Source organism: Phycodurus eques, chromosome 6 (assembly GCF_024500275.1).
Source record: "Phycodurus eques isolate BA_2022a chromosome 6, UOR_Pequ_1.1, whole genome shotgun sequence".
Taxonomy (NCBI): Eukaryota; Metazoa; Chordata; class Actinopteri; order Syngnathiformes; family Syngnathidae; genus Phycodurus; species Phycodurus eques.
Window position 1 is genome coordinate 5,445,641 of NC_084530.1, and position 26,885 is coordinate 5,472,525.

At 43.0% G+C, this 26,885-nt stretch overlaps 1 protein-coding gene across 5 annotated transcripts in view; it reads left to right on the forward strand.

Moving 5' to 3' along the window:
• The first annotated feature begins 881 nt into the window (after positions 1 to 881).
• Positions 882 to 26,885, forward strand: part of LOC133404095 (protein AF-17-like) — a 29,649-nt gene continuing 3,645 nt past the window's right edge. Inside the window, exons 1-19 of one of the 5 annotated variants that reach the window (XR_009768782.1) lie at positions 982 to 1,127; positions 2,858 to 2,937; positions 3,029 to 3,083; positions 4,397 to 4,506; positions 12,096 to 12,199; positions 13,107 to 13,200; positions 14,145 to 14,252; positions 14,753 to 14,842; positions 14,934 to 15,081; positions 16,177 to 16,965; positions 19,445 to 19,644; positions 21,102 to 21,210; positions 21,388 to 21,454; positions 21,567 to 21,715; positions 22,942 to 23,139; positions 23,703 to 23,779; positions 23,962 to 24,326; positions 24,443 to 24,533; positions 24,687 to 26,151. Coding sequence is in view for 4 of the 5 variants with exons in the window: in XM_061679708.1 (XP_061535692.1) it covers positions 1,019 to 1,127; positions 2,858 to 2,937; positions 3,029 to 3,083; positions 4,397 to 4,506; positions 12,096 to 12,199; positions 13,107 to 13,200; positions 14,145 to 14,252; positions 14,753 to 14,842; positions 14,934 to 15,081; positions 16,177 to 16,965; positions 19,445 to 19,644; positions 21,102 to 21,210; positions 21,388 to 21,454; positions 21,567 to 21,715; positions 22,942 to 23,139; positions 23,703 to 23,779; positions 23,962 to 24,326; positions 24,443 to 24,533; positions 24,687 to 24,875 (3,132 nt within the window). In the remaining variant the exon portion in view is untranslated. Of the gene's footprint in view, positions 1,128 to 2,857; positions 2,938 to 3,028; positions 3,084 to 4,396; positions 4,507 to 12,095; positions 12,200 to 13,106; positions 13,201 to 14,144; positions 14,253 to 14,752; positions 14,843 to 14,933; positions 15,082 to 16,176; positions 16,966 to 19,444; positions 19,645 to 21,101; positions 21,211 to 21,387; positions 21,455 to 21,566; positions 21,716 to 22,941; positions 23,140 to 23,702; positions 23,780 to 23,961; positions 24,327 to 24,442; positions 24,534 to 24,686; positions 26,878 to 26,885 lie in introns of those variants that run through there. The other 4 variants (XM_061679709.1, XM_061679708.1, XM_061679710.1 and 1 more) reach the window with 4 other exon arrangements.

Below are 26,885 nucleotides of genomic sequence, written 5' to 3' on the forward strand. Positions count from 1 at the left end.
AAAACAAACAAAAAAACATTTGGATCAGCATTCATTTTGTAATAATAATCATCATCAACTATTTATTCATACAGTTTACACCATCTTCATTATTACGTCTGAATAATTCTTTATGATTACTACCACATTATTCACCGAAGCTCAAGGATGGCGTTGAAAACCCCACATCCGGTCATGGTTACAAAATGAAAATTATGTGGGATCTGAACCCTTTTTTCAGAAAGACGACAGTTTCGTGGGTTCTTTCTTGACATCCACCAATTTTTGTGGAAATTAGATTGCTGTTTTGTTGTTGTTTTTTTTAATTCCGCTGGTTGATACACAAACCCCCATCCATCCATTTTTACCGCACCACTTCTCCTCACTAGGCTCGTGGGTGTGCTGTCGCCTGCACAAACAAACAGAAAGGTATCAAAACGGGTATCAAAACGTTTCGATGGAGGAGACACCGCGCGCGACATCGGCTGGCGAAACCGCTTGGAATTGTCACCTGGCTGTTTTGTGGGGAACCTGCAGATGGCGCCGTTGACACGTAATTCGTGAAAGGAACACGTCCAGCGGTTTTCACGCCGCCGTCCACATGCTTCGATGTTGGAATTAAGAACGACTTTGTACGGTATAAATGTACACAGCCGTTGGTAATAAATCCGCCAAGAATTTCCATGTGACGGGGGGAAAGTGCGGAGACAGAGAGGAGGGAGCGCAAATACCAGCAACGTGCTAGTGCTACCTTTGCTATGCCAGTTGTTGCGACCCGGAGGATCTGATGTGAGCATGCGCACTGCATCGCCTCTATGGGGACTGGGAGGACATCACGGAAAAAACGGAGCAGCGGCACCACCGCGAACCCTACGCCGAGATTGCGCACGACTAAGCGGCCCAAGACTATGCCCAGCGCGGCGCTAGCGAGCGGGACGACCCCTTGACAGGCCTGAAGCCAGCTCTGCGCCGCCGCCGCCGCCGGGAGGGGTGGGGGGTGGGGGGGGGGGGGACACACATTTCTTCATGTGGGAGCAGCATGCGGGAAATGGTCGGTGGTTGCTGCGTGTGTTCCGACGAGCGAGGCTGGGCTGAGAACCCGCTCGTCTACTGTGATGGACACGGCTGCAACGTCGCCGTACATCAAGGTAACGCTAGCCGCCGTTAGCGTGGTAGCGGCGGACAGCTGTGACGGGCGGTTGGGGTGGGGTGGGGGGGGGGGGGGTTATCGCTCGGGTAGGCGGGCAGTCGGTCCGGTTGCTGGCTGGAGCCGACGTGCGCGTGCGTGTGAGAGGTAGGGGTAGGGAGGCGTGCTATCTGCTGGTTCCTTGCTATTAGCCACCATACTTATCCATACGGAATTGAGGAGTTTGCATGTGTGCCTCACAGTTCTGAGGGTCGGTGTTCAAACCTTAGCTCTGGCCTTTGTGTGTGTGTGTGTGTGTGGGGGGGGGGGGGGGGGGGTTGCTCCCACATTTCACAAACATGGCTAATTGAAGACTGAATTGGAATCCACGGTGTACTCTGCCTTTTGCCCGAAGTTGGCTTGGAGACCCTACTGAAGACCATATAGAAACTGGATGCCTGGATGTTTTAGTCCTTATGTATATTACCGGTTTGTATGGCAGTAATAACCTGGCATTTAACTGCTTGAGGCAGACGGTCACCCCGCGTTTCAGTCTACAATCGTCCTATTAGGTGCAAGTGGTGCTTTTGACAATTTGTTGGAACTCTTTAAAGACCCCGTAACGTGAATTCATTATGCGTTTGAAGATAATTGCTGAAAATGTGTCAAGACTTCGAGCTGCGTAGTCCACAATTGTGGCGATATTGCATTATAACTGTTTTTCGCCATTTCAGTTTTTCGGATTTTGGGGGCGTGGCTAAAATGGAGTCCGGGTACGCGCTTGGGTTTAAAGCATGAGCCTCCCCCACTATTTAAGAACTGAGTGCCTTCGTTCCGTTGCCATCTGGTGCAATCGCGAGTTACTTATAATTACTTGGCACATTTCTCCCACTACAGTGCGCAGTGAGCTAGCGGGCTATGCCCTCGCCACAAAAAATGCATCATCCCTTGATGCCACGATTTACAGAACAGTTCGGTGCCGTTATTTAAATTGGGTAGTGTCAGGTATTGTGTAATTTTGGCTACTGGAATAAGTTGAAAGGTATAGCATTGTTGGTTTATTAATAGCAGGAAACATGCTTAAATGTCATGTCATGTTGTGTGACCTATTGGCTGAATAAAGTGTACCGCTGTGTTTAATAAACGGTTACCTTTCTCTGAAGTTTCTCTGTAATGTGGACCCACGCACCGAAACAACACCAAGTAAGGTGTTGATGTATTGGACAAGCCTGCCAGCGGTCCCCGGTGTCTGGAAGCCTTTTAGCTGGTTTGCTAGTACTGTAGTGCCTATAGTCGCAGCGGGGGAAAACCCACAGCGACTCGATGGGATACACTATATTGCAGCCACCAGAGGCTTTAAGCTGATATATTTTCACGGCTCAAACATATAGGGATGTGTAGGCATATGCTAAACATATAAATGTATACGACTGACAGGTGAAAGTTGTATGGGAGGTGTTTTTAGCAGATTCAGGGGACACGCCCACAGCAACTCAGAGCTGAGAGCCCGTCTCTATTTTTCACGGTTTTGGAGCCTCATTATTATTCATTCAAATTTAGCAGGCTTGTTAACAACACTCTTCTCTGTGGTGTGTCAAAATTTTCAGACTTTTTATTTTATTTTTACTTTACAGTGGCTTTAAAGAACATGGACTCATCTTAAACCTGCTCTGTGTCTTGAGATTACTTTAGCTGTAATTTGTTTTAATATTACTGAAATGAAATTCAATTACATTTGTGTTTGTCTCTCAGCATGCTATGGCATCGTTCAGGTGCCCACTGGCCCGTGGTTCTGTCGTAAGTGTGAGTCACAGGAGAGGGCAGCGAGAGTGGTGAGTGGACCAACGCACAACATTAAAAGTGTGTCCCTTCCCATTCTGATATCACAGTGAGTAAGCTGTGCTCTCTCATGTCCTTCCATAGAGGTGTGAGTTATGCCCCCACAAAGATGGCGCACTCAAGAGAACAGACAGCGGAGGTGAATATGTGACTCGGTTATACAACCCCAATTCCAATGAAGTTGGGACGTTGTGTTAAACATAAAAAAAAAAAAAAGAATACAATGATTTGCAAATCATGTTCAACCTATATTTAATTGAATACACTACAAAGACAGGAAATATTAAATGTTCAAACTGATAAACTTTATTGTTCTTGAGCTTATGTGTTCTACTTTATTTGTATGTATGATTACTTTGGTTCTTCCCAACATCTGGTGAAATGTTCATGTCATTTAATGAGATAAATGGTGACGTGTTAAATACTTATTTCAGCCGCTGCATGTACACACACACACACACACACACACACACACACACACACACACATACAACCCCCATTGCAATGAAGTTGCGACGTTGTGTTAAACATAAAGAAAAACAGAATACAATGATTTGAAAATAATTTTCAACCTATATTTAATTGAATTAATTACAAAGACAAGATATTTAATGTTCAAACTGATAAACTTTATTGTTTTTAGCAAATAAGCATTAACTTAGAATTTTATGGCTGCAACACGTTCCAAAAAAGCTGGGACAGGTGGCAAAAAAGACTGAGAAAGTTGAGGAATGCTCATCAAACACCAGTTTGGAACATCCCACAGGTGAACAGGCTAATTGGGAACAGGTGGGTGCCATGATTGGGTATAAAAGGAGCTTCCCTGAATTGCTCAGTCATTCACAAGCAAAGATGGGGCGAGGTTCACCTCTTTGTGAACAAGTGCGTTAGGGTGTGTGTTAGTGCCAATGGCATGAGTAACTTACACATCTGTGAAGGCACCATTAATGCTGAAAGGTACATACAGGTTTTGGAGAAACATATGCTGCCATCCAAGCAACGTCTTTTTCATAGAAGCCCCTGCTTATTTCGGCAAGGCAATGCCAAACCTCATTCTGCACGTGTTACAACAGCGTGGCTTCTTAGTAAAAGATGTCCTCAGTTCCCAAACGTTTATTGAATGTTGTTAAAAGAAAAGATGATGTAACACAGTGGTAAACATGACGCTGTCCCCAGCTTTTTGGAACGTGTTGCAGCCATAAAATTCTAAGTTAATGATTATTTGTTAAAAACAATAAAGTTTATCAGTTTGAACATTAAATATATTGTCTTGTATTCAATAAAATATAGATTGAACATGATTTGCAAATTTTCTGTTCAACTTCATTGGAATTGGGGTTGTAATTGCACTCCTGTTCTCTGTCTTTTTTTCCCCCCTCTGCCACCGCTCTACCTTCTAGGCAAATGTTCACACTTTACATGCTCTCAATCTTGTGTTGTTGTCACCATCAGGTTGGGCCCACGTTGTGTGTGCACTTTACATACCGGAGGTGCAGTTCGCCAACGTCCTCACCATGGAACCCATCATCCTACAGTATGTTCCACATGATCGATACATGAAGGTATTGAAACACTCCTTAAAGTCCTAAAAGAGGGTCCCAATTTTAAGTGGAGCACTCACAACTATTTCCGGTTTTCTCCAGTTTTTAGCCTGTTTGCAGGAAAACTGAACACACAGAGTTTTTCTGAATTACCTTTATGAACAATTCCCCTTCTCCACAAAACCTTCGGATTGAAGTGGATTCAAAGAGAGTATCGTCCCTCACCGTGAAGTTTGCGGATTCGATCCTGAATGCCCCGCAAAAAACACACTGCTAATCCTGAATCAGAGGTTCAACTTCCTGATGGCTGCGATTGGCTGGCGACCAGTTCAGGGTGTAACCCGTCTCTCACCCGGAGATAGCTGGGATAGGATCCAGCACGCCCACGACCCTAGTGAGGATAAGCCGGACGGAAGATGAATTAATGAATGAACTTCCCGATGGACCCTCCTCTCTAGAACTCATAAATAAATCTTACCTGAGAGACAGAGGAGTGTATTCCTCCTGGAGTTGGAACACCCCCTCCTGTCCTCCACCCCAGTCTTCCAATCCAGGCCCACCCACCAGGCACTCACCATCAAACCACACCCCCAGGCCAGACTCCAAAGGTGGTGACCCACAACTGGGCAAGGCAAATTAAGGTCCAATTGTATTCCGCATCATCGGAGTTAATTTGAGCCAGGCTTTGTCTGATCCCCCATACTCTAGAATAAAGCCCCCAATAACTTAGCTCCTAGGATCAGTAGCACTTGCCAACCCTCCACTGCGATAAGGTGACTGCTCAAGGAGGGGGTTTAGTTGTCCTGAGAGTAAAATTGCATGTTTGTAAAAAAATGGTAGCCACCCAAAAAGCTAAGCGTGGATGCTAACCTTTTTTTTATATATATATATATATCTGAACTGGACAACATTCCTTAGCCAAAAGATCAAAGAACAGTTGTAAAGGCTTTCCTCTATGGAAAGGATGCTTGAAAATTCAAACTCCACTGGCTCTATCTAGCAAAAGACACTGGCTGCTTATAAAAGGTGGTAGTCTGTGGTTAACTCTATTTTGACCAGTTGCAATGAACAGAAATGCCTGTCCCATTCAGACAATGCCCATCAGCTCTGTTATCAAACAAATTGAAGATATAAGATTTGTTCCTTAAAGTTGAAATTGGGGTGTCAAACAACTGATTGTTTGTCAGTAGAATGCTGCCATTTCTCTCAGACCCTCAGGGAAGGTAATGATGTTATGAAAAAGTTACAATTAAATATGATCAAAGAGAAGTATATTGTATATAATATAATATACATCAATATATATAATTATTTCACACATAATGATAAAAAATGACCTTAGTTACTGATGAGCACATCCACCTCACCGGGTTCAAATCCGGCCTCGCCTGTGTGGCGTTTGCATGTTATCCCCGTGCCGGCATGGGTTTTCTCTTGGTACTCCGGTTTCCTCCCACATCCCAAAAACATGCACGGTAGATTAATTGAAGGCCCTAAATTCCCCATAGGTATGAATGTGAGCGCAAATGGACGTTTATATGTGCCCTGTGATTGGCTGGCAACCAGTTCAGGATCAACCCCGCCTCCTGCCCGCAGTTATGCAGTATGCTGGGATAGGCTCCAGGATACCCGCGACCCTAATGAGGATAAGCGGTGTAGAAAATGGATGGAGATATGGGAGATATATATATATATATATATATATATATATATATATATATATATATATATAAAACCCCAATTCCAATGAAGCTGGGACGTTGTGTTAAATATAAATAGAAACAGAATACAATGATTTGCAAATCATGATCAACCTATATTTAATTAAATACACTACAAGGACAAGATATGTAATGTTCAAAGTGATAAACTTTATTGTTTTTAGCAAATAATCATTAACTGAGAATTTTATGGCTGCAACACATTCCAAAAAAGCTGGGACAGGGTCATGTTTCCCACTGTGTTACATCACCTTTTCTTTTAACAACATTCAATCAACGTTTGGGAACTGAGGACACTAATTGTTGAAGCTTTGTTGGTGGAATTCTTTCCCATTCTTGCTTGATGCACAGCTTCAGCCGTTCAACAGTTCGGGGTCTCCGTTGTCAAATTTTACGCTTCATAATGCGCCACACATTTTCAATGGGAGACAGATCTGGACTGCAGGCAGGCCAGTCTAGTACCCGCACTCTTTGACTAAGAAAGACACGCTGTTGTACCACGTGCAGAACGTGGTTTGGCAATGCCTTGCTGAAATAAGCAGGGGCGTCCAGGAAAAAAGACGTTGCTTGGATGGCATCATATGTACCTTTCAGCATTAATGGTGCTTTCACAGATGTGTAAGTTACCCATGCCATTGGCACTAACACAGCCCCATACCATCACAGATGCTGGCTTTTGAACTTTGCGTCCATAGCAGTCCAGATGGTTCTTTTCCTCTTTGGCCCGGAGGACACGAAGTCCACAATTTCCGAAAACAATTTGAAATATGGAATTGTCGGACCACAGAACACTTTTCCACTTTGCATCAGTCCATCTTAGATGAACTCGGGCCCAGAGAAGCCGGCGGCGTTTCTGGGTGTTGTTAAATGGCTTTTGCTTTGCATAGTAGAGTTTCAAGTTGCACTTACGGATGTAGCGCCGAACTGTATTTACTGACATTGGTTTTCTGAAGTGTTCCTGAGCCCATGCGGTGATATCCTTTACACATTGATGTCGGTTTTCTATGCAGTGCCGCCTGGGGGATCGAATGTCACAGGCATTCAATGTTGTTTTTCGGCCTTGCCGCTTACATGCAGTGATTTCTCTGGATTCTCTGAATCTTTTAATGATATTATGGACCGTAGATGATGAAATCTCTAAATTCCTTGCAATTGTATATTGAGGAACATTGTTCTTAAACTGTTGGACTATTTTCTCACCCACTTTTTCACAAAGAGGTGAACCTCGCCCCATCTTTACTTGTGAATGACTGAGCAATTCAGGGAAGCTCCTTTTCTACCCAATCATGGCACCCACCTGTTCCCAATTAGCCTGTTGACCTGTGGGATGTTCCAAACACGTGTTGGATGAGCATTCCTCAACTTTCTCAGTCTTTTTTGCCACCTGTCCCAGCTTTTTTGGAACGTGTTGGAGCCATAAAATTCTAAGTTAATGATTATTTGCTAAAAACAATAAAGTTTATCAGTTTGAAAATTAAATATCTTGTCTTTGTGGTGTATTCAATTAAATATAGGTTGAATAGGATTTGCAAATCATTGTATTCTGTTATTTATGTTTAACACAACGTCACAACTTCATTGGAATTGGGGTTGTATAAATGTGTGTGTGTGTGTGTGTGTGTGTGTGTACATATGTACATACAGCGACTGAAATAAGTATTAAACACGTCACCATTTATCTCATTAAATGACATGAACATTTCACCAGATGTTGGGAGCAACCAAAGTAATCCATACATACAACTACAGTAGAACACATAAACTCAAAAATTAAGTTATGTGTAATAATGTGTAATGACATAGGGAAAATGTATTGAACACAAGAAATGTTATTTATTTAATCCTTTGTACAAAAGGCTTTGTTTGCAATGACAGCTTCAAGACGCCTCCTGTATGGAGAAACTAGTCGCATGCATCGCTCTGGTGTGATTTTGGCCTACTCCTCCACACAAGCAGTCTTCAAATCTTGAAGTTTCCATGGGCTTCTTGAGTTTCAGTTCTTTCCGTAGATTTTCAAGTCAGATGATTGGCTGGGCTATTCTAGCAGCTTTATTATTTTTTTTCTTTGATACCAATTGAGAGTTTCCTTGGCAGTCATTATCCTGCTGAAATATTTCATTTTCATCATCCTCGTAGATGGCAGCAGATTTTTGTCAAGAATGTCTCGGTACATTTGCCCATTCGGCCTTCCTTCAATAATGTGAAGTTTACCAGTACCATTTTCTGAAAAGCAACTCCACACAATCATGTTCCCACCTCCGAACTTCACTGTTGCTATGGTGTTTTTAAGGTGATGTGCTGTGCCATTTTTCCTCCAAACGTGGTGTACATTATGGCACCCAAACAGTTCAATTTTGCAGTCATCTGACCAGACTATATTTTCCCAGTATTTAACTGGCTTGTCCAAATGTTTTTCAGCGAACTTTAACCGAGCTTTGACATGCTTTTTCTTTTTCAGCAATGGGGTCTCGCATGTTGAGCGTGCATACAGGCCGTGGCGGCGGAGTACATTACTCACTGCTTTCCTTGTGACAACATCCATCCATCCACTTTCTTTACTGCTTATCTTCACTAAGGTCGCGGGCTGCTCGAGCCTATCCCAGCTATCTCCAGGCAGGAGGCGGGGTCCACCCTGAACTGGTCGCCAGCCAATCGCAGGGCACATAGAAACAAACAACCATTCACACTCACATTCACACCTATGGGCAATTTAGAGTCTTCAATCAACCTACCACGCATGTTTTTGGGGTGTGGGATGAAACCGTAGTGCCCAGAGAAACCCACCAGGTACGGGGAGAACATGCAAACTCCACGCAGGCGGGGCTGGGATTTGAACCCCGGTCCCCAGAACTGTGAGGCGGATGTGCTAACCAGTCACCCACCGTGCGGGCCTTGTGACAACATTACCTGCTAATTCCAGTTCTTTTTGAAGGTCTCCACAGGGGGTTCTTGGCTCTTGGACAACTCTTCTGATTATTCTTTGCACTCCTCTGACAGAAATCTTGCGAGGAGCACCTGATCGAGGCAAATTTATGGTGGTATGATTGGCTTTCCACTTACGTATTATGGCCCCAACCAAGCTCACTGGAATGTTCATAAACTTAGATATGCGCCTGTTAGCAATGCCATTGTTATGTTTTGCAACAATTAGTTTGCGATGGTCTCGAGACGGCTCTCTGCTCATACGAATCGTGAGACCTTTTTGCAGGCAGCCAATTAGGCCTGAAACAGCTAATATTCATTTCTACTGACAAGGGGCTGGATTGCTGTTTGAGTATTGATAGATTTTAGGTGTTGTCTTGGCCTTCCATGTCGTTTTACCCCTCCCTTTCTTCATGTGGTCAATACGTTTTCCCTGTGTCATTTCACATTTTACACGTTTCTGAGCTCATTTGTTCTACTTTCTTTGTATGTATGGATTACTTTGGTTGTTCCCAACATCTGGTGACATTTTCAGGTCAATTGCACCTTTGGAAATATATTTAGTGAGAAAAATGGTGACTTGTTAAATAGTTTTGTTATGCCCACCAAGGAAAACATCTTTACGCTCTGGGTACAATTATTAGACAATTTTTTTTTCTTTAACAAATATAACAATAATTCATAACTGTCACAAGCCTTGGATCCATGGAGTCTGTCAATTTCTTTATCTATTGGTTTTCAACATTTTGTGCAGCAGCAATCACAACCTCTCAGACACTGTTCCAAGAAATATACTGTTTTCCTTTATGGTAAATCTGCAATTGAAGAGCCCACAAGGTCTCAATAGGGTTTAAGTCGGGTGAGGAAGTGAGACCATGACATTTTCCTGTCATCTTTAATGCCTTCTTGACTTGTAAGCCATGCTGTGAAAGACATTGATGCATGTGATTAAGCATTTTGATAAAAATCATGGAGTTTCTTTAAAGTGGCAGGCTTTTTTCTGTAACACTGCTTGAAGAAAGTGTCTAAAAACCGGTAGTAGAAGTCCTTCCAGCTGAAACGGTCCAAGTAGCTCAACTTTAATGGTACAAGCCAATACCAATACCCCACCACGACCTTGCTGGCGTCAGAATCGAAGTGGAGTCGTGTGCCCAGGCATGGGCCCACCCCATCTGGTCCGTCAAGAGTGACTCTTCTTTCATCAGTCCATAATACCTTTGAAAACTCTTTCTTTAGGTATTTCTTAGCCCACTCTTGATATTTTAACTTATGTGCAGTATTCAGTGGTTGTCGGATTTCAGCTTTCCCTACCTTGGCTATGTACGGACACCTTGTACTTCTGGTATATGCTAACACTGGAGATACAATGGGTTGCTAGTAGCTCCACGTTTGATTCTTCATAAATGTTTGGGAGTAGATTTGTGTCCTTTTTTCCAGTACCACCACAAAAATGTTGTCGTTCTCCAAGTACCACCATAAAGTCCAACTTTAAAGAAGAATGATAAGTGTTCATCAAAAATGAGTCAGATTTTATACAGTACCTAAAAAAATATATATATATATATTTTTTACACAAATACACATCACCTGGTAATTCAATAAACAACTAAGTGTATACGCTGGGAGTTGGGAAATACGCATAAAAATTATATGGTCAAAATCTCACTTGCCCAATAATTGTGCACACAGTCTAAAAGTTATTTAATCTGCATGTTTTGGTTAAAAAAAGAAGACTACCCCATGGGAGCTCCTACTACTATAATCTTCAATGTACACAACTTTCTTGGCAATTTTAGAATGTCTTTTTTTTCTCGTTTCTTCTGACTGCATGACCAGCATGCTAATTCATGCGGGCGGCTTTTAAGTCTTTTGATATCTATTTGTTGTTGTTGTTTTTTTTTTTATAGCTGGTAAAGGAATTAAGCAGAGTGGCCAGCGTGCATCAGAACTAACCTTTTCAAACATTTAAATCAATATCTTGTGTGAGCAGATGCTAACACGGGCTGTGTGTTTGCATGTAGATGTACACATCTGAGTGTTGGAGGGCCGGTTTCATATTACTGTATCAGCTTCAGTAAATTGCATGCAGGTTTCTCCTGTCAGAGCCATTCAGTCATAGTTCGAAGCCCACATTCCTCAATAGTATTACGATGGATGGCGAAAAGTTGAGAAGCCACTCTTCCATTTCGTTTACAGGGCTGCTGTGGCTCTGTCCGCATTCGTCTTCCGTTTTAAAGCTGACATCCTTTGAGGGTAACATAAGCCCCTTTTCACACAGCCTGTTCAAGGCAGGAATATTGAGCCGTTATTAAGCCTCCCCACTTTTGTACCGAACACACAGAAACCAAATGAGGGTGCTGAATGTTAAGCCGACACTGGAAGTATTCAAAGCACTGAATCAACCACATAACGATTTGGTTATTTTTATGACAGTCTCACTGAATCGCTAATGCGTAAAATTGGCGAGAGAGCCGAGTTGGGGTTGTGCTGGGTAGACCAAGACTGAGAGACTGGAGGACAAAGGGTGAAACAGAGGCTGAGGCTAAAAGGTAAATGGCCTGCCGTTCCTTTGTTCTGCACCTGTTTCTTTGCCTGCTTCACCCTACCAGTGTGCACCACTCCTTGTGGGCAAGACAGAGTGGGAATACCTTGTGTACACATAGTGAACACAGAAAGCACAACATACCCTAAACATACATAGTATAGCATTTCAGTGTTTCATCACTCCTACTTGATCTCTTTGTAATATGATTAGTTGGGTATATGAACCAACAAACGTTTTTCAAAAAAGTGGATTCACAATAGAACAGGGCACAAAAAAAGACAAAGAATTTTTTGATGTGTGTATGCTTACCTTTACAATGTGTATTTTACAGTTTGATGCAGGACACAACAAACTGGAAAAGCTTTGGAAAGCCACATGTGCTCTGTTGACAAGGTCCTCTCTCCTTGTCATCCTTTCCCCAGACATGTTACATCTGTGAGGACCATGGCAGAGAGAGCAAGGCAGCATGTGGAGCGTGCATGGCCTGTAACAGACAAGGCTGCAGACAGGCATTCCATGTCACCTGGTAGGTGGTCATGAGTGTGTGTATATGTGGCTCCCAGAAAAATGCTTCATATTAGGTTTCAGGCCTTTATGCACATAGATGCCTCACATTATGCCACGTCACAAAGAGTCTCTTCGAAATGCATTGCAGAAAATGTTTAGCAGGAATATTCCAACGATCAATCCATCAACTAGTTTGTAACAAAATGTAGCTAAGGTTTTCCTGGGAAAATGGGTTGATTCAGCCCTCTCTTATAACCAGCTGACTATGGTCACGGTCACCCATTTTTCAAGAAATTAAAAATAGAGAATATTTTTGCAGCAGTCAAAAGCGGAATGTTTAAAAACCTTCACTATATTCCAAATAATGACAACTTGATCTGTAAGCTTTAAATGTACAAGAATTACTATTAACTCTTTAAACCCAGTGTCAAACCGGTGGCCTGGGGGCCAGATCTGGCCCGCCGCATCATTTTATGTGGCCTGCGAAAGCAAATCATGTGCGTCAACTTCATGTTGCTTGCGAAATTATCAAAAGTGCAAATTATCTTCACTTGTAGTAATGTTGAGAAATTGCAAGCATTTTTTTTAGCAATCCCCCTTTTAAAAGAAGTGTAATAATAGTTGAAACATATGTTTTTATAGGCTTCTGATTTCAAAACTAGGTATCCATCAATTTGTTGGGTATATGTAATTATATGAGGTATTAATTAATTTATATGGGTTCGCACTCATGGCGGCCCTCTGAGAGAAGAAGTCCTAACTATGATGTGGTCCCTGACAAAAATGAGTTTGACACCCCTGCTATAAAAGGTCCTCTCTTGTGAATGTATGTTATGGGGCACTGGCTGTACGTGTATGGTATTGTGTGGATTTCAACATAACTGCGTGTCTCTTCTCCTGTGTGGCCTACTGGATGATGCTGTTAGCGCTCAGATGGCAGGCCTGCTGTGTGAGGAGGAAGGCCCTGAAGCTGACAATGTCAAATATTGTGGCTACTGCAAGCATCACTACAACAAAATGGTACGCGATCCAGCCACTGTTACTACTTCCTCATAGTGTAAACCAGCTCCATAGGTTTTGTTCCAATACAAAAATTATACATGCTGTGTATTGAAATTATTAGCAGTGTCATTCACACACTTAAATACACACGTTCAAGTATTGGAGTAGCTAAAATACCGGTAGGCATTTCTTCTCAACCCATTTTTTTGAGTGCTGGAGCCTAACCACGCTGTAACCAGTCGTCCACCGTGCCGCCGTGTTTCAATCAATTGAACAATAATTAATCGATCATCAAATTCATTGACAACTTGATAATTGATAAATCATTTAGAGCCATTGTTGAAGTTAAAATTGTCCAAATCCTTGGAAGTTTAGCCTCTCAACAGTAAATATTCTCCGATTTCTGTAGTCCTCCATGAAAGCAGACTGGTTATCTTTGTGTTGAATCAAAATAAGTCATTTGCAAACACAAGCTTTTATTTGGAAAACAATCCTATTTTCTGACATGTTACAGACCAAACCAGCAACTGAATCAAAAAAAAATAAGAGGCACTTTAATCTCTTAATAAAAATAATCGTTCTTTGCAGCTGTAGAATGAATGGCCTGTAATTGATGTAGTCGAACCAGAAGCAGCCTCAAGTGTATATCAAGCCCTTTGCTTTAATCAGGACCCAAGAAGTAGCTCTCAGTTTCAAAAAGGTTGGTGAGTACATCACTCCCTCTCGTGTGATATTGCTATATTGCTGTTTATTTGGATTTGTTTCATCATTAAACAATACAAAATAAACCAATAATCGGTTAATAAACCGTAATCGGAAGCATTTGATTTTGCAATAAACTTTAATGCAAAATACATTATCAGATTATTCGATTCATCGATGAAATAATCGATAGAATAATTCATTCTAAAAATATTCGATAGTGACAGCCCTAGTTGTAGTTCATGTTTTCTTATTTACAGCAGAAGAAACGACGCTCCAGTGAAAATGCAAGTAGTGCCTTCAGTCATTCCAGGGGGCGCTCTACTTCTCCATCACAGGACAAACATCACCACCACAGGCAGCGGAAGGTAAATAAATTACATTTGATTTCCATCCATCCATTATCCGAGCCGCTTATCCTCACAAGGGTCGCGGGAGCACTGGAACCTGTCCTAGCTATCATCGGGCAGGAGGCGGGGTACACACTGAACTGGTTGCCAGCCAATCGCAGGGCACATACAAACAAACAGCCATTCGCACTCACATTCACACCTACGGGCAATTTAGAGTCTTCAATTGACCTGCCATGCATGTTTTTGGGATGTGGGAGGAAACCGGAGTACCCGGTGAAAACCCACGCAGGCACGGGGAGAACATGCAAACTCCACACAGCCGGGGCCAGGGATTGAACCCTGGTCCTCAGAACTGTGAGGCAGACGCTCTAACCAGACGGCCGCCGTGCCGCTCATTTGATTTCCAAAACGTCTAAATTCAATTGACCATTTTTTGTTTTCTTATTTTTACCATTTTGCTCAAGTGAGAAATCTAAGGTGCTCGCCTGATTCCTGTGTAATTAATGTCTTTTCAGAGTCACAAGGACAAGATTCGTCAGAAAGACCGCCACAAGAAGTCCTCTGACAGCCTTGTCCCTTCGGTGGTATCCAGCAGTATAGACATGGTATGAAGAGCAGTGTGACATGAGTTCTTGGATACAGCAAAATTAACATTTTTGCAAATAATTTGTGTGTGCCATGCTTGTGTTGGGATAGCTCTCTTCCACTCACCACAGTTCCAAAGACAGTGAGGGAAAGTCCAAGAAGCTGATTTCGCACAGTCACGGTCACCACAATAAGAAAGCAGGAAGCACCGTCAAGAGTGGCTCCTCCTCTTCCTGTTCCTCCAGTCCATTCAATCCAGGTATTACAGTAACAGTTTAGCAGGAGCAAGAATAAAATGTTAAAGGTCCCCTGCCATCACATTTTTTAAAGAATCTTTGATGTCCTGTTATCTGGTTTGTAAAATAATTTGGGTTGAAAATGGCCAGAATGTCCTTTTTCAAGCTATTGTAGTTGGTCTTTGTTCACCTGGCAGTTGAGATGAACGGATTTCTCATTAATATCCGACATGTAAATAAGCTTTACTCTGATCGGCTCTCAGCAGCCAAGCGTTCAAAGCGACGGATCGTTCAATAGGCAGTCTTACGATCATTGTGAAGCAGAATTCACCAAGTGTTGGAGGGGACGTGGGTGAAATAAAAGAGAGGAGGATATTTGGAGAGGATGGTCCTGCGCTCCCCTTCAATTACTTCAAACATAACTGGCGCGCGACCTGCATCGCTCGCGCATATTTTGGCGACAATGACCGCAAGCTTCGCTCTTTAAGCCACAGTTACATTATAAATTATAAATATAGGTAATTAAAGTTGTAAGAGACAACACATATCCTTTTATATATTGTATTTGCATGGCTTGGGCGCTGCCGCCCAATCGCGCAAAAAATTGACTTCTAGCAGTGTATGAAAGCTTATGTTTACTAAGTCCTCGTCCACGAAATGGGCACAATTGGCACAACAATGGGCACAACACAGCACAATTCTGTTTCTGAAATGCTTGGAAATTTCTCCCAAAATAAATTGAAGCCATTTATTCCTCAACTCCTCTGAGTTCGGCAGGTGACGCAAAGTCTAAGCATGTAGCCGTGTTATCGCTCAGCCAGTTTTCCTGAGATGAGTGGGCGTGTAGCCGAGGGCTCGTACTTGAATATTAATTCGTGAAATGATGTCACAATGACTGCGATTTTAAATCCACCCGTTTTGCAAGCAGTTTGGTGTTCATTGGTTATTACAACTGACAAACCGCACAGATGTCAAATTTAAACCAGGTTACCGACTCTCATTTTGACCTATACATAAAACAGTGGAAAAATTTGGACTTTGTTGGCCTGGGACTTTTAAGAAATCGGGAAGGTTGAAGGGGATGATTTTGTTTCATCAGCTCTGTCTTGCTCATGAAGGTGGAGATCAGTCTTCCGCTCCAGATTTCCATCAGTACTCCTCCTCTTCCCGTCTGGAGCGTGACCAAGAGCGAGGAGGCGGTGACCACAGTGGCGAGGATCGCAAAGAGCGTCACAGGAGGCCAGCCGTCCAGAGGGCCAAAGAGGACGGTGATAAGGAGGAAGACAAAGATGAGGATGAGGAGGAAGACGAGGATAGCAATTATCATGAGCCGCCAGCGTTGACGCCTGCTGAGGGCCCTCTCACAGGGTCTCAGGGTCATGATCGGTCAGATGCAAACTCAAGCCCTTTCGAGAACAAGGTCACAATTTCAACTTTTGGCTCCATCATGCGCATCACCTCCACATCAGTGCTGGGTAGTAGCAGTAAGATCCGCAAGATCTCCTCTTCAGGGGACTACAAACCTTCCAAGTCTCTGTGCAAGTTGTCTCAACTAAGCACACCACCTATCCCAGAAGAAGCAGATTTAGAGGACAAAACTACCCTGCCACCTGTGTCCCAAGAGAGAAGGCACCGTGGCAACAAAAAGAGCCGCCACGGTCCAGGCCGACCTCGGGGAAGCAAGAACCGAGAGAGGAAAGAGGACGCTCATTATCATCATCACAGCACCGCACCTCCTCCTCCACCACCACCAGTCTTCACCTCCTCGCTCTACCCGAGCCCAATGTCAGTTCCACACCTGGCGTTCCCCTCCTCATTGCCCACCACCACTCCTTTGTCCTCTTCATTCTCATCTTCCTCAGCTAGCAGTTTTTCCACAAGCCGTGGCAACTCGCTGCTTGGCTCGGGTGAGTGGGTGTGTGTGGTCGCCCTCAAGTTTCCTGTGTGTAACAAAATGTTTCCACCTCAGCATATTCGTTTGTAGCTTCACAGAAAATGCTAGGTGAATGTCACAATGGCAGTTTATCTTTACAGTATCTAAAGAACAAAATAAATAATGCTCAGTCTGATCAGTTCGCTTGTTCGAGATCTTTGTGCTCAGTGTAACTAACATAACATTAGACATCGAGGTTTGTGCTCTGCCTGACTGCCTTAAAACCAATCTATTAGTCAACTGCATTTTCAGACTCAGGGTCCAGGCTAAGACAAACAAGTTACAAAATAGGAAAGCACACAAATGCACGTGTACACACACAAAAATAAATATCAACTTAAAAAGCATCATACAAGAGGCAACGTAACGAATGTCTCCAAATATGAGACTAAAACTGTGGAGAACTCATGCCTTGATCAGACTACAAAAACATTTTTGTCTTTCCAGATTGCCCTATGTCAGGCTACTGTCATAAAATCTTGCCCTCTCTCGGGGAGACAGTGGCAACACTACACGACATGTATTTCGATACCACAGTATCCCCTCTTCTACGATCACTGGGCTTTATTTTGTCAAATCAAACACTGTCGGAGAGGCGGAGAACGTGCCACTGGTCAACACGACCAGATACACTCATTACCATGCCGCGCCAATGTATTGGGGGGCAAAATGAGCAAATGCTGACAACGGCAAGCACGGAAGGCAAAGCGCTGGTCACAATACGCAATCCTATTGGTCGACGTCAAGGTGCGCTGTCGGAGAGTTGTCGTTGATATGTCACACTACACGGGAAAATATTTTTTCAAAAAATAAAAAAATGCTAGACTTTTAATTTTGGCATCGTAGGGCTATTGTAGGGCCAAATCGTCAGTCGTGGATTATGTCACACTACAAGACGTTTTGTCGTATCGAGTTATAATTTCAGAGCATCCTTACAAGCTACTTTAAGTTTCTGTATGCTCGTTTTACTACCATTTGATCAGTGTGCAGTGTATGTCCAAAAAAAAGAGGCTCTGACAGTTTTACTCCATCTGTATGCGTGTACTTACATTTTTGCTTGTATAATAATGCTGTTTATAAATATCTTCTTCATCTTCATCCGGCATTTATTCTGCAGCAGAATCTCTGAGATGGGCCTATTTCATCTTATTACAGATATAATTATTTAACAACATAGAATCTGGAAAATTAAGATGTTTGTACTCTCTGGCTCTACAGACTAGGGTTGGACATCGTTTGAATTTGAGCGATTCCAGTCCCTATTCCGGTTCCTCATTTCGATTCTTGTTCCAAACGATTCTCGATTCCAATTCTTTTAGGGGGCTGGGTCAAAAATGTTTGCATGGTTTAAAAAGGTTTCCAAATTAAGAACATCCATTTTATTAGCAGCCCACACCGCAGACTAAAATGAACATTTAACATTATAAAAGTTTTTTTTATAACCAGTATCAATATCAAACCTATGAACTAAAAACCAATGTGTGTGGCACTAACCCAATTGACTTAATCTTCATTAATTAATGGTTTCGCTAAAAGTTAAATATAGCATTGTTAAAATAGTTATTTGCGACTGTTTTCCCACGTCAAATGGTTTATACGTGCAAGTTTTAACTTGACTTCCTGTTTTAAGCTTGTAGCCTTTTATTTTGAAGGGTACACACCGGAACCGTTTTGGCATGACAAGTAACTTGACACAACACCGGTGAATTTTGAAAACAAAAGTAAACCTAGACGGCAAGAATGAGTAATAAATGGAACCAAATACCATAAAATTTAGATTGCTTTACCTACCCACTGATGAGACACAAGGCTAGTGTTTGTGATACTGTGAGACAATTGTTTTGTGGATTTTGTCCCAATTCATTGTGATGTAAAGTTGCAAGTTTGACCTTTGGTGAAGTTTTAGCTCAATGTTCAGCTTTTTTTTTTCCTGTCATCAGCTCTTACATTAGTTTGAAGACTAAAAACCATCAGTGCAAAAGTGCAACCCACCGTTTAACTTGGGAGGTGCGTCAATGATGACAGACGTGTTTTATTGTTTCACTCACCCAATTTTACTTGACTGAAGTTCCGCGCGGTGTAGGCTAAGGCTCGGAGCAGGAGCTTCTACACATCATGAAAGCCTCCTTTGCACAATATAATCTTATTGTAAGTGTTGCACTGCAGCGACTGGTCATTTATTTGACCAAAGATAAGACAGACTTTTGTTTGCCGCTGCCATTGGGCACAAGCACGTCTTCGTGCGCGTTCTTCTTCTTTGGTTGTCACCATTTTCTTCTTTGGGGTCGGCAGACTATAGGCATCGAAACTGGGAACCGAAATTGTTTAATTTGAACGATTCCGGCACAACCGGCTCCGATTGGTTCTCGATTCTCGATACCCAACCCTACTATAGACACATACCTGCACATTTAAAAAAAAATAATAATAATCCTTCTGTGTTTCTCGCTCAGGTATTTATTCCAGCCTTAAGAACCCTCTTTCACTGGGTGGGGGCATCTGCAGCACCGCTCTCTCTCTGGGTGGAGGGGTGTGTAGCACCTCCTTGTCCCTGGCTGGGGCCATGTGTAGCACCTCTCTCTCATCAGGACTCCTCCCATCCCATGCACTCTCACTCTCGCACCAATCAAGCAATCCTGTTTCAAACCCACAGGTATATTCAGTACATCCATCCATACACAGTGAGTGATGTGAAAATATGTCTGGCCCTTTCCTGATTTCTTATGTTTTTGCATGTTGGTCACATTTAAGTGTTTCCCATCATCAAGCAAATTGAAATATTAGTCAAGGACAACACACGTAAACATAAAATGCTGTTTTTAAATGAAGGTTGTTATTATTAAGGGAGAAAAATAATCCAAACCTACATGGCCCTGTGTGGAAAAAGTGAAAGCTAATAACTGGTTGGGCCACCCTTAGCACCAACAACTGCACTCAAGCTCTTACAGTGCTATGGAGGAATTTTGGCACACTCATCTTTGCAGAATTGTTGTAATTCAGTCACATTGGAGGGTTTTGGAGCATGAACTGCTTTTTTTGAGGTCATGCCACAGCATCTCAAGAGGATTCAGGTCAGGACTTTGACTAGGTCACTCCAAAGTCTTCATTTTGTTTTTATTCAGCCATTCAGAAGTGGAAACGCTGGTGTGTTTTGGATCATTCTCCTGCTGCAGAACCCAAGTTCGTTTCAGCTTGAGATCACGAACAGATGGCCGGGAATTCTCCTTCAGGATTTTTCTGATAGACAGCAGAATTCATGGTTCCGTTTATCACAGCCAGTCTTCCCGTTCCTGAAGCAGCAAAACAGTGGTCATGCTTTCTCATTTGTTCCTGAATTTCTTTAGATCCCTGCATGATGTCTTGCTTTTGAGGATCTTTTGTTGTAGTTCACTTTGTCAGGCAGGTCCGATTTAAGTGATTTATTGATTGAGAACAGGTGTGGCAGTATCAAGCCTGGGTGTGGCTAGAGAAATTGAACTCAGCTATAAAAAAATAAAAAAAAAAAAGTTATGTTTTAACGGGAGGGCGGGCGATAACTTCGGGGCCATGTAGGTTTGGATTTTCTTTCTCCCTTAATGAGGGAAAAAAACACCTTCATTTAAAAACTGCATTTTGTGTTCACTTGTGTTGCCTTTGACCAAGTCACTGATGGTGTAGTGGTACTTACTTTGTTGTGGGTAGCGTGGGTTCACTTCCCACTCAGTGACAATGTGAATGTAAATGTGAGTGTGAATGGTTGTCTATATTTGCACTGTGACTGACTGGTGACCAGTTCAGGGTGTAGTCTGCCTTATGCTTCAGTGCCCCGTGACCCTGAACAGGATAAGCGGTATTCAGAATGGATGGATGGATGGCTTTGACAAATGCTTTTATTTGTTTGACGGTGGGAAACATTTAAGTGTGAGAAACATGGAAAAAAATAAGAAATCAGGAAGGGGGCAAACACTTTCTCACACCACTGTATTATCATTTTTATTATTCGGTGCAATACAAAGACATTACGGTTACTTGGATAAATTACCCCCCAAAAAAATCTTTACCCATACTGTTTAACTGAATGGATTTTGTATCTCCACACTTGCATTCTTTTTTCAAAATGAACTCCGATAGGTGCATCCAGGTTCGAGCAGCGCCTACAATGTAACCTCCACGCAACCTTTCATCACTGGTCTCTCCACACTGCCACCACTACTGAGTCAAGCCCCAACCTCACTACGAGGTATATGAGGCAGAGGTCAAAATAGTTACCTTCATTTGTTCTTCCATCTCACAAAACAGTTGTAATTCCCGTTACCATACACGTATTTGGATACCCTCTATAATGACACAGACAGAAAATTACAAACATACTTTGAATTGATTCCTATTAATTTTGACATCTTGTTCCTTGTCTTAGAGTCAGACCTTGATGACTGTCGCTTCCCATGTCAGGGAAACTCGCCGAGGGAAAGTCTTTCCTCACAGTACAGCTTTTGTTTTTACCGAGATATTTTATCCTTGGCAGCAGGTTTACAACCCAAGTAACAAATGAAACACTCACCACCTTTACCCTCTTCCTCCCTCCATCACACGCAGGTCTCCTATGAGCTCCCTCCCACTTCTTTTTGACCAGAGAGATGGTTTAGGTGCAGGAATTCAAGCATGTCCTGAGAACATCCCCCAGGCAAGCTCGCACATTGAGCTCCTGTTGGAGAAACATAGCAATGGAGACATTGGCGTCAATAGTGAGTAACCTCTGTCTTTGCCTCCTGTTCAGAGAATTATGGCCTCGTACCAGTGCAAATGCTTATAAATGCAAAGGTTTTTCTTTTCAAAAGAGTTGACACCTCAACAATACATTTACAATTATGACTTCATTATAGCCTAGTGAAACCCTGGGTTTCATGTCCAGCCATCATTAACACTCCTTACTAAATATATATATTTTTTTAATGTATGCAGTGGGCAATACAAAATACACAACAGAGTATGAGCTGAATTTCCACTTAAGGGATTATAATGAGTACAATCAACTTTTGAAAACCAAACATCTGTTCCAAAACTTTTTTTTTTCACCTAAAAATGTGGTGTTTTATTACAAACAATACTATCTTCAAACTTGTGTACCTGATCCATATGCAAATACCAAGAATTAAAAGGTGAACGTTTGATCACTTGTCTTATATTCGTCTTTTGACGTCAAACCCAAATATTTTCAGTCTACGGCAAAAATAAAAGATAGTAAAATAATTGGGGCTCACTGTTCAAACATTTTTGGAGGGAAGTGTATGTTCCTCTCTTCTGCAAAAATATCGCTGGTATTCAGTAGATTTTTACCATGCACCTGAGAATGTCTTTATTTTTTTACAAATGTGACAAGCTTGGTAAATAATTATGATTTTTTTTTTAATCTCACACATTTGAGGGATTAAATTTACAATGCAACGTACATCTATCCATCCATCCATTCCATCTTCTTTACCACTTATCCTCAGAACTGTGAGGCAGATGTGCTAACCAGTCGGTCACCGTGCCGGCTAACGTACATGCTCTGACCACGTTTTTAATGTAGCTCCTAGTTTTGTATCGTTTCATTTTGTTTGTTTGTTTGTTTTGTTTTTCATTTTCTTTTTTTTTTTTTAAATTGTCGCTTCCATGTTCAAAATAAAGACAATCAATAATTATTTTTGAGGGACTTCACTCAGTCATTGATTTAATATCGTTACATTTAAGTTTTTAGGAAGACAAACTTGACTTCCTGATGGTGAAAATGAAACGGCGTCACAATATTATACTGTCATGCTTAGTATGTAGTGGCCATTGTTTTTTTCAGTTCTTGTATTGGAACATGTCAACCGACTGGGCTCCCTCCTTGGCTCACACGCAATCATCTGACTGCATTCTGTGTCACATAATCTCAGCATGATGGAAAGATTTCTTCGTGATACGAGTTGTTTTCTGTCTCTGCTAGTTGTAGACATGCTCCAGTCACTTCACTCGCTGCAGCAGGAGAACCAGCGGCTCCAGGACCAGATCCTCAGTCTGACAGCCAAGAGGGAGCGACTGCAGTTGCTCAACACCGAGCTGGCTGTACCTTTCCCTCATGCTCATTCCGTCCAAGGCTCTTTGCACACCGCACCCCGGATCAACTTCCTGTCCTCAAGTCAAGGTCCGATTTTGAATGTCTATTTACCAGCTTTAACGGGACACATTATTATGTTGGTGCCCCATCTGCTCTTCATGTGTGTCTATCTTGCTGCTTTCTCCTCCTCCCTCATCAGCCTTCCTCTGCATCATGTGCATGTTGCATTTTAAACACATGCACGATTGTCATTTTTGTTCTGTGAAATCGTCTTTGAGGCAACACGGTTAGCAGTGGTTAGCATGTGTGCCTCATAGTTGAGAGGTCCCAGTTTCGAACCTCGGCTCTCTGTGGAGTTTGCATGGTCTTTCCGTGCTTGTGTGGTTATGAGTATTCTGGCTTCCCCCCACAATTCAAAAACAACAAACATGTTAAGTTAATTGAAGGGCCCACATTGTCCATCAGAGTGAATGTGAGTGTGAATGGTTTTTATACCCTGCAATTGGCTGGTGACCAGTCCAAGGTGCCCCCTGCCTCTGGCCCAAAATCAGCTGGGATAGGCTCCAGCCAAGTGACCCTAATGAGGACCAGCGGTATAGAAAATGGGTGGATGGATGAAATGGTCTTTGACTCTGCCTCTCTTTTCTCAGACCCCCTAATCACCAATAAGAGTCCACTGTCGAAGAACAGTTTCCTTAATGAAACTTCCTTTGTTACCTCCTCTGAGGTGAGAACCTGTTATTTTCTCAAAATATATTAACAAATACAGTCTTCGCCCTTTTCTGCATGGATCTTCATGTTGAGAGTGGTGACTACGTTTATCTACTGCATTGAAATGCACATCAAGATTATCGCCAAACGCAAGCGCAGAGAGAAAAAGCTAAATCCACTGTTTCTGTACCATCCCAGGATCTCCACTCTGGTAGTCCGTCCCGCAGTTGCTCTTCCCTCTCCTTCCAGAGTACTCCTCCTCCTCAACCAAGCCCCGCCTCCTCGAGTCAACCAGGGATGAATGGGCGAGGTACGGGTGACAGTTTGAGGATAATAAGTCAGGTTGGCACCTCTACTCAGCTTGTGGCGGGCGGGCTACTCACATCTCTTGCAGGAAGTCCTCAACTGAGTCTGAATGGATCGCTCAGTGGTTTAAATGGGGTGATACATTCCCCTGTCCAGAGCGCATCTCAGTCCACACTCCCTGCTCTGCGTCCCCAGCCGCCTCCACTCCACCCTCAGACAATGGCACAGAGCTTTCAGCTTCCCAAGAGTGTGAGCCCGTACGTAACCTAAACGTTTTGTCGTGCCCATATCGCCTCAACAATCCAAATGTTAGTATATTTAGTTAGTACAGTATGGCTAATCAGTCTGTTTCATTTTATTGTCAATCTTTTAGGTCTTCTCTCCTGTCAGAGCAGCAGAAACAGATTATTCTGGAGCAGCAGCAGCAACTCCAGCAGTTCCTCACATCACAGAACTTCACCCCTGTAAGTTCTTATTTTAAAACTACCAAGCTTAATTATACATTTTACAAATGGTCACATAATTCCATCCATCCATCCATTTTCTTCGACTTATCCGGAGTCTGGTTGTGGGGGCAAAAGCTTAAGCGGGGAAGCTCAGACTTGGTTCTCATCCAGCTCTTCCGGAGAGATACCGAAGCATTTCCAAGCCAGCCGGGAGACATAGTTGCTCCAGTGTGTCCTGGGATGTCCCAGGAGCCTCCTCCCAGTGGAATGTGTCCGGAACACCGAACATGGATGGTGTCCAGGAGCCATCCTAACCAGATGCCCGAGCCACATCATCTGGCTCCTCTCGATGCAGAGTAGAGCTCTGAGCTCCTCCCGGATGACCAAGCTTCTCACTCTCTAAGGGAGAGCCCGCACAACCTGCAAAGGAAACTCATTTCAGCCGCTTCTATCTGTGATCTTCTTTTGGTAATGACCCACAGCTCGTGGCAGACCCCAAGATATTTTAACTCCTCCACTTGGGGCAGGATCTCTTCCCTGACCCAGAAAGGGTACTGCACCCTTTTCTGACTGAAGATCATTCTCATCCCAACCGCTTCACACTGGGCCACAAACCGCTCCAGCGAGAGTTGAGGATTGCGGCTTAATGCAGCCAACAGAACCATGTCATCTGCGAAAAGCAAGATGACATAATCTCCCCGGCCTTCCCTAGGACGTGGTCGAAATTCTGCTGGTGGAGCAAACACACCACAAGGTGGTGATCAGTTGACAGCTCCGCCGCTCTCGTCTCTAAAATGTCCAAGACGTGCGGCTGCAAGTCCGATGACACGACCCCAAAGCCCATCATCGAATTGCAGCCTTGGATGTCCTGGTGCCAAGTGCGTGTATGGACATCCTTACTATATGTTTGAACATGGTGTTTGTTATGGATAATCTCCAATGAGCACTTCAGTTCAATAACAGAATAACAGAACCTTCCATGGCAACAACTGTCGGGGAAGTGGTCCACCTCAGATCTTGTCCCAGTTGGTCGGTGCAGAACCCAAACAGCAACAACCTCAGATTCGGACGACATCACCAAGGGAGGTGGGGGGAGATAGGACAAGCGGCAGTAAAACAGGCCTACATGTACTTTAACTAAATGCCAAAGAGTAGAAATAAGTCTTAAATCGGGATTTAAACATTTCTACTGAGGTAGCAGCTCTAATATCTGCGGGTAGGGAATTCCAGAGTACTGGAGCCCGAATAGAAAATGCTCGAGAGCCTATAGACTTCTTTCTGCCTCTCGGAGTCGCCAAGAGACCAGTGTTTTGCGAGCGTAGATTTCGGGACAGAACATACGGTACACTTGTGTCAGCGAGATGAGAGGAAGTGAACAGGACCTTAAAATCGCATCTCAAATGGACCGGGAGCCAATGCAAGTTTGCCAGAATGGGGGTAATATGATCGAACCTTCTCGTCCAACGTGAACATTGAAGTCCCCCAGCAGAACAAGGGATTCCCCAGGGGTAGAGCGCTCCAAACCCCTTCCAGGGACTGCAAAAAGGGCGGGTACTCTGAGCTGCTGATTGGTGCATAGGCTCAAACAGCAGAAGACGGAGGAAGACGGAGGGAGGCGACCCTCTTGTCCACCAAGGTAAATCTCAATGTACAGGCGCCAAGCACACAATTGTCCATAATAATTGTGATTCTCGGTAAAGCTAAGGGATAAATGGAATAGCCAATATTATGAAAAGGATAATCTCAGATATTTTATGCTCTGCCTCAATATGTATTCAGGACGTATGCTGTTCTAGACAAATGATAACTTGGTCAATATTATTAATTTAACTTTCTTGCAGTTGTGCATCCCCAAGGTAGTTCTACAAAGAGTAGTACTCATTTTCACCTCTGTGTTACTCTCCGGCTCTCAAACATGAAGCCTGTCCATTGAACTTGTTCAGTCTTCTTTTCTAATAGGCACGTAATTAGACTACAGTATTGGGTCACGTTTCACGTTCAAATCATTTTCTGAATAGCAGAAGCACAGAAGTAAGCTCCACAGGATTTAATGAATAGCATCTGTTGCCGTTCAAAGTGGAAGACAACTTCACAGAGCTGAGGGTGTGAGTCATGCAAGTGTGTGTGTGGGCAGGAGTATTTAGCAAAAGAAGCTTTTCGAGTGGTCAGCTTCTTGGTCAGAAGCTTTGAGTCCCTGGGGCGTATGTAAAATGCAATTACAAAAGGTTATTATTACATATTGGCTACTTAAGGAAGGTTGCTTGTCATCTCTGAGTGACTTCGAAGAGTCGGCAAGAATTGTCAACATGTCAGTTCTTGATGAACTGAAACTTTCCCTGTCGTGACCAAGCTGTCTTCTCCGCACAATTA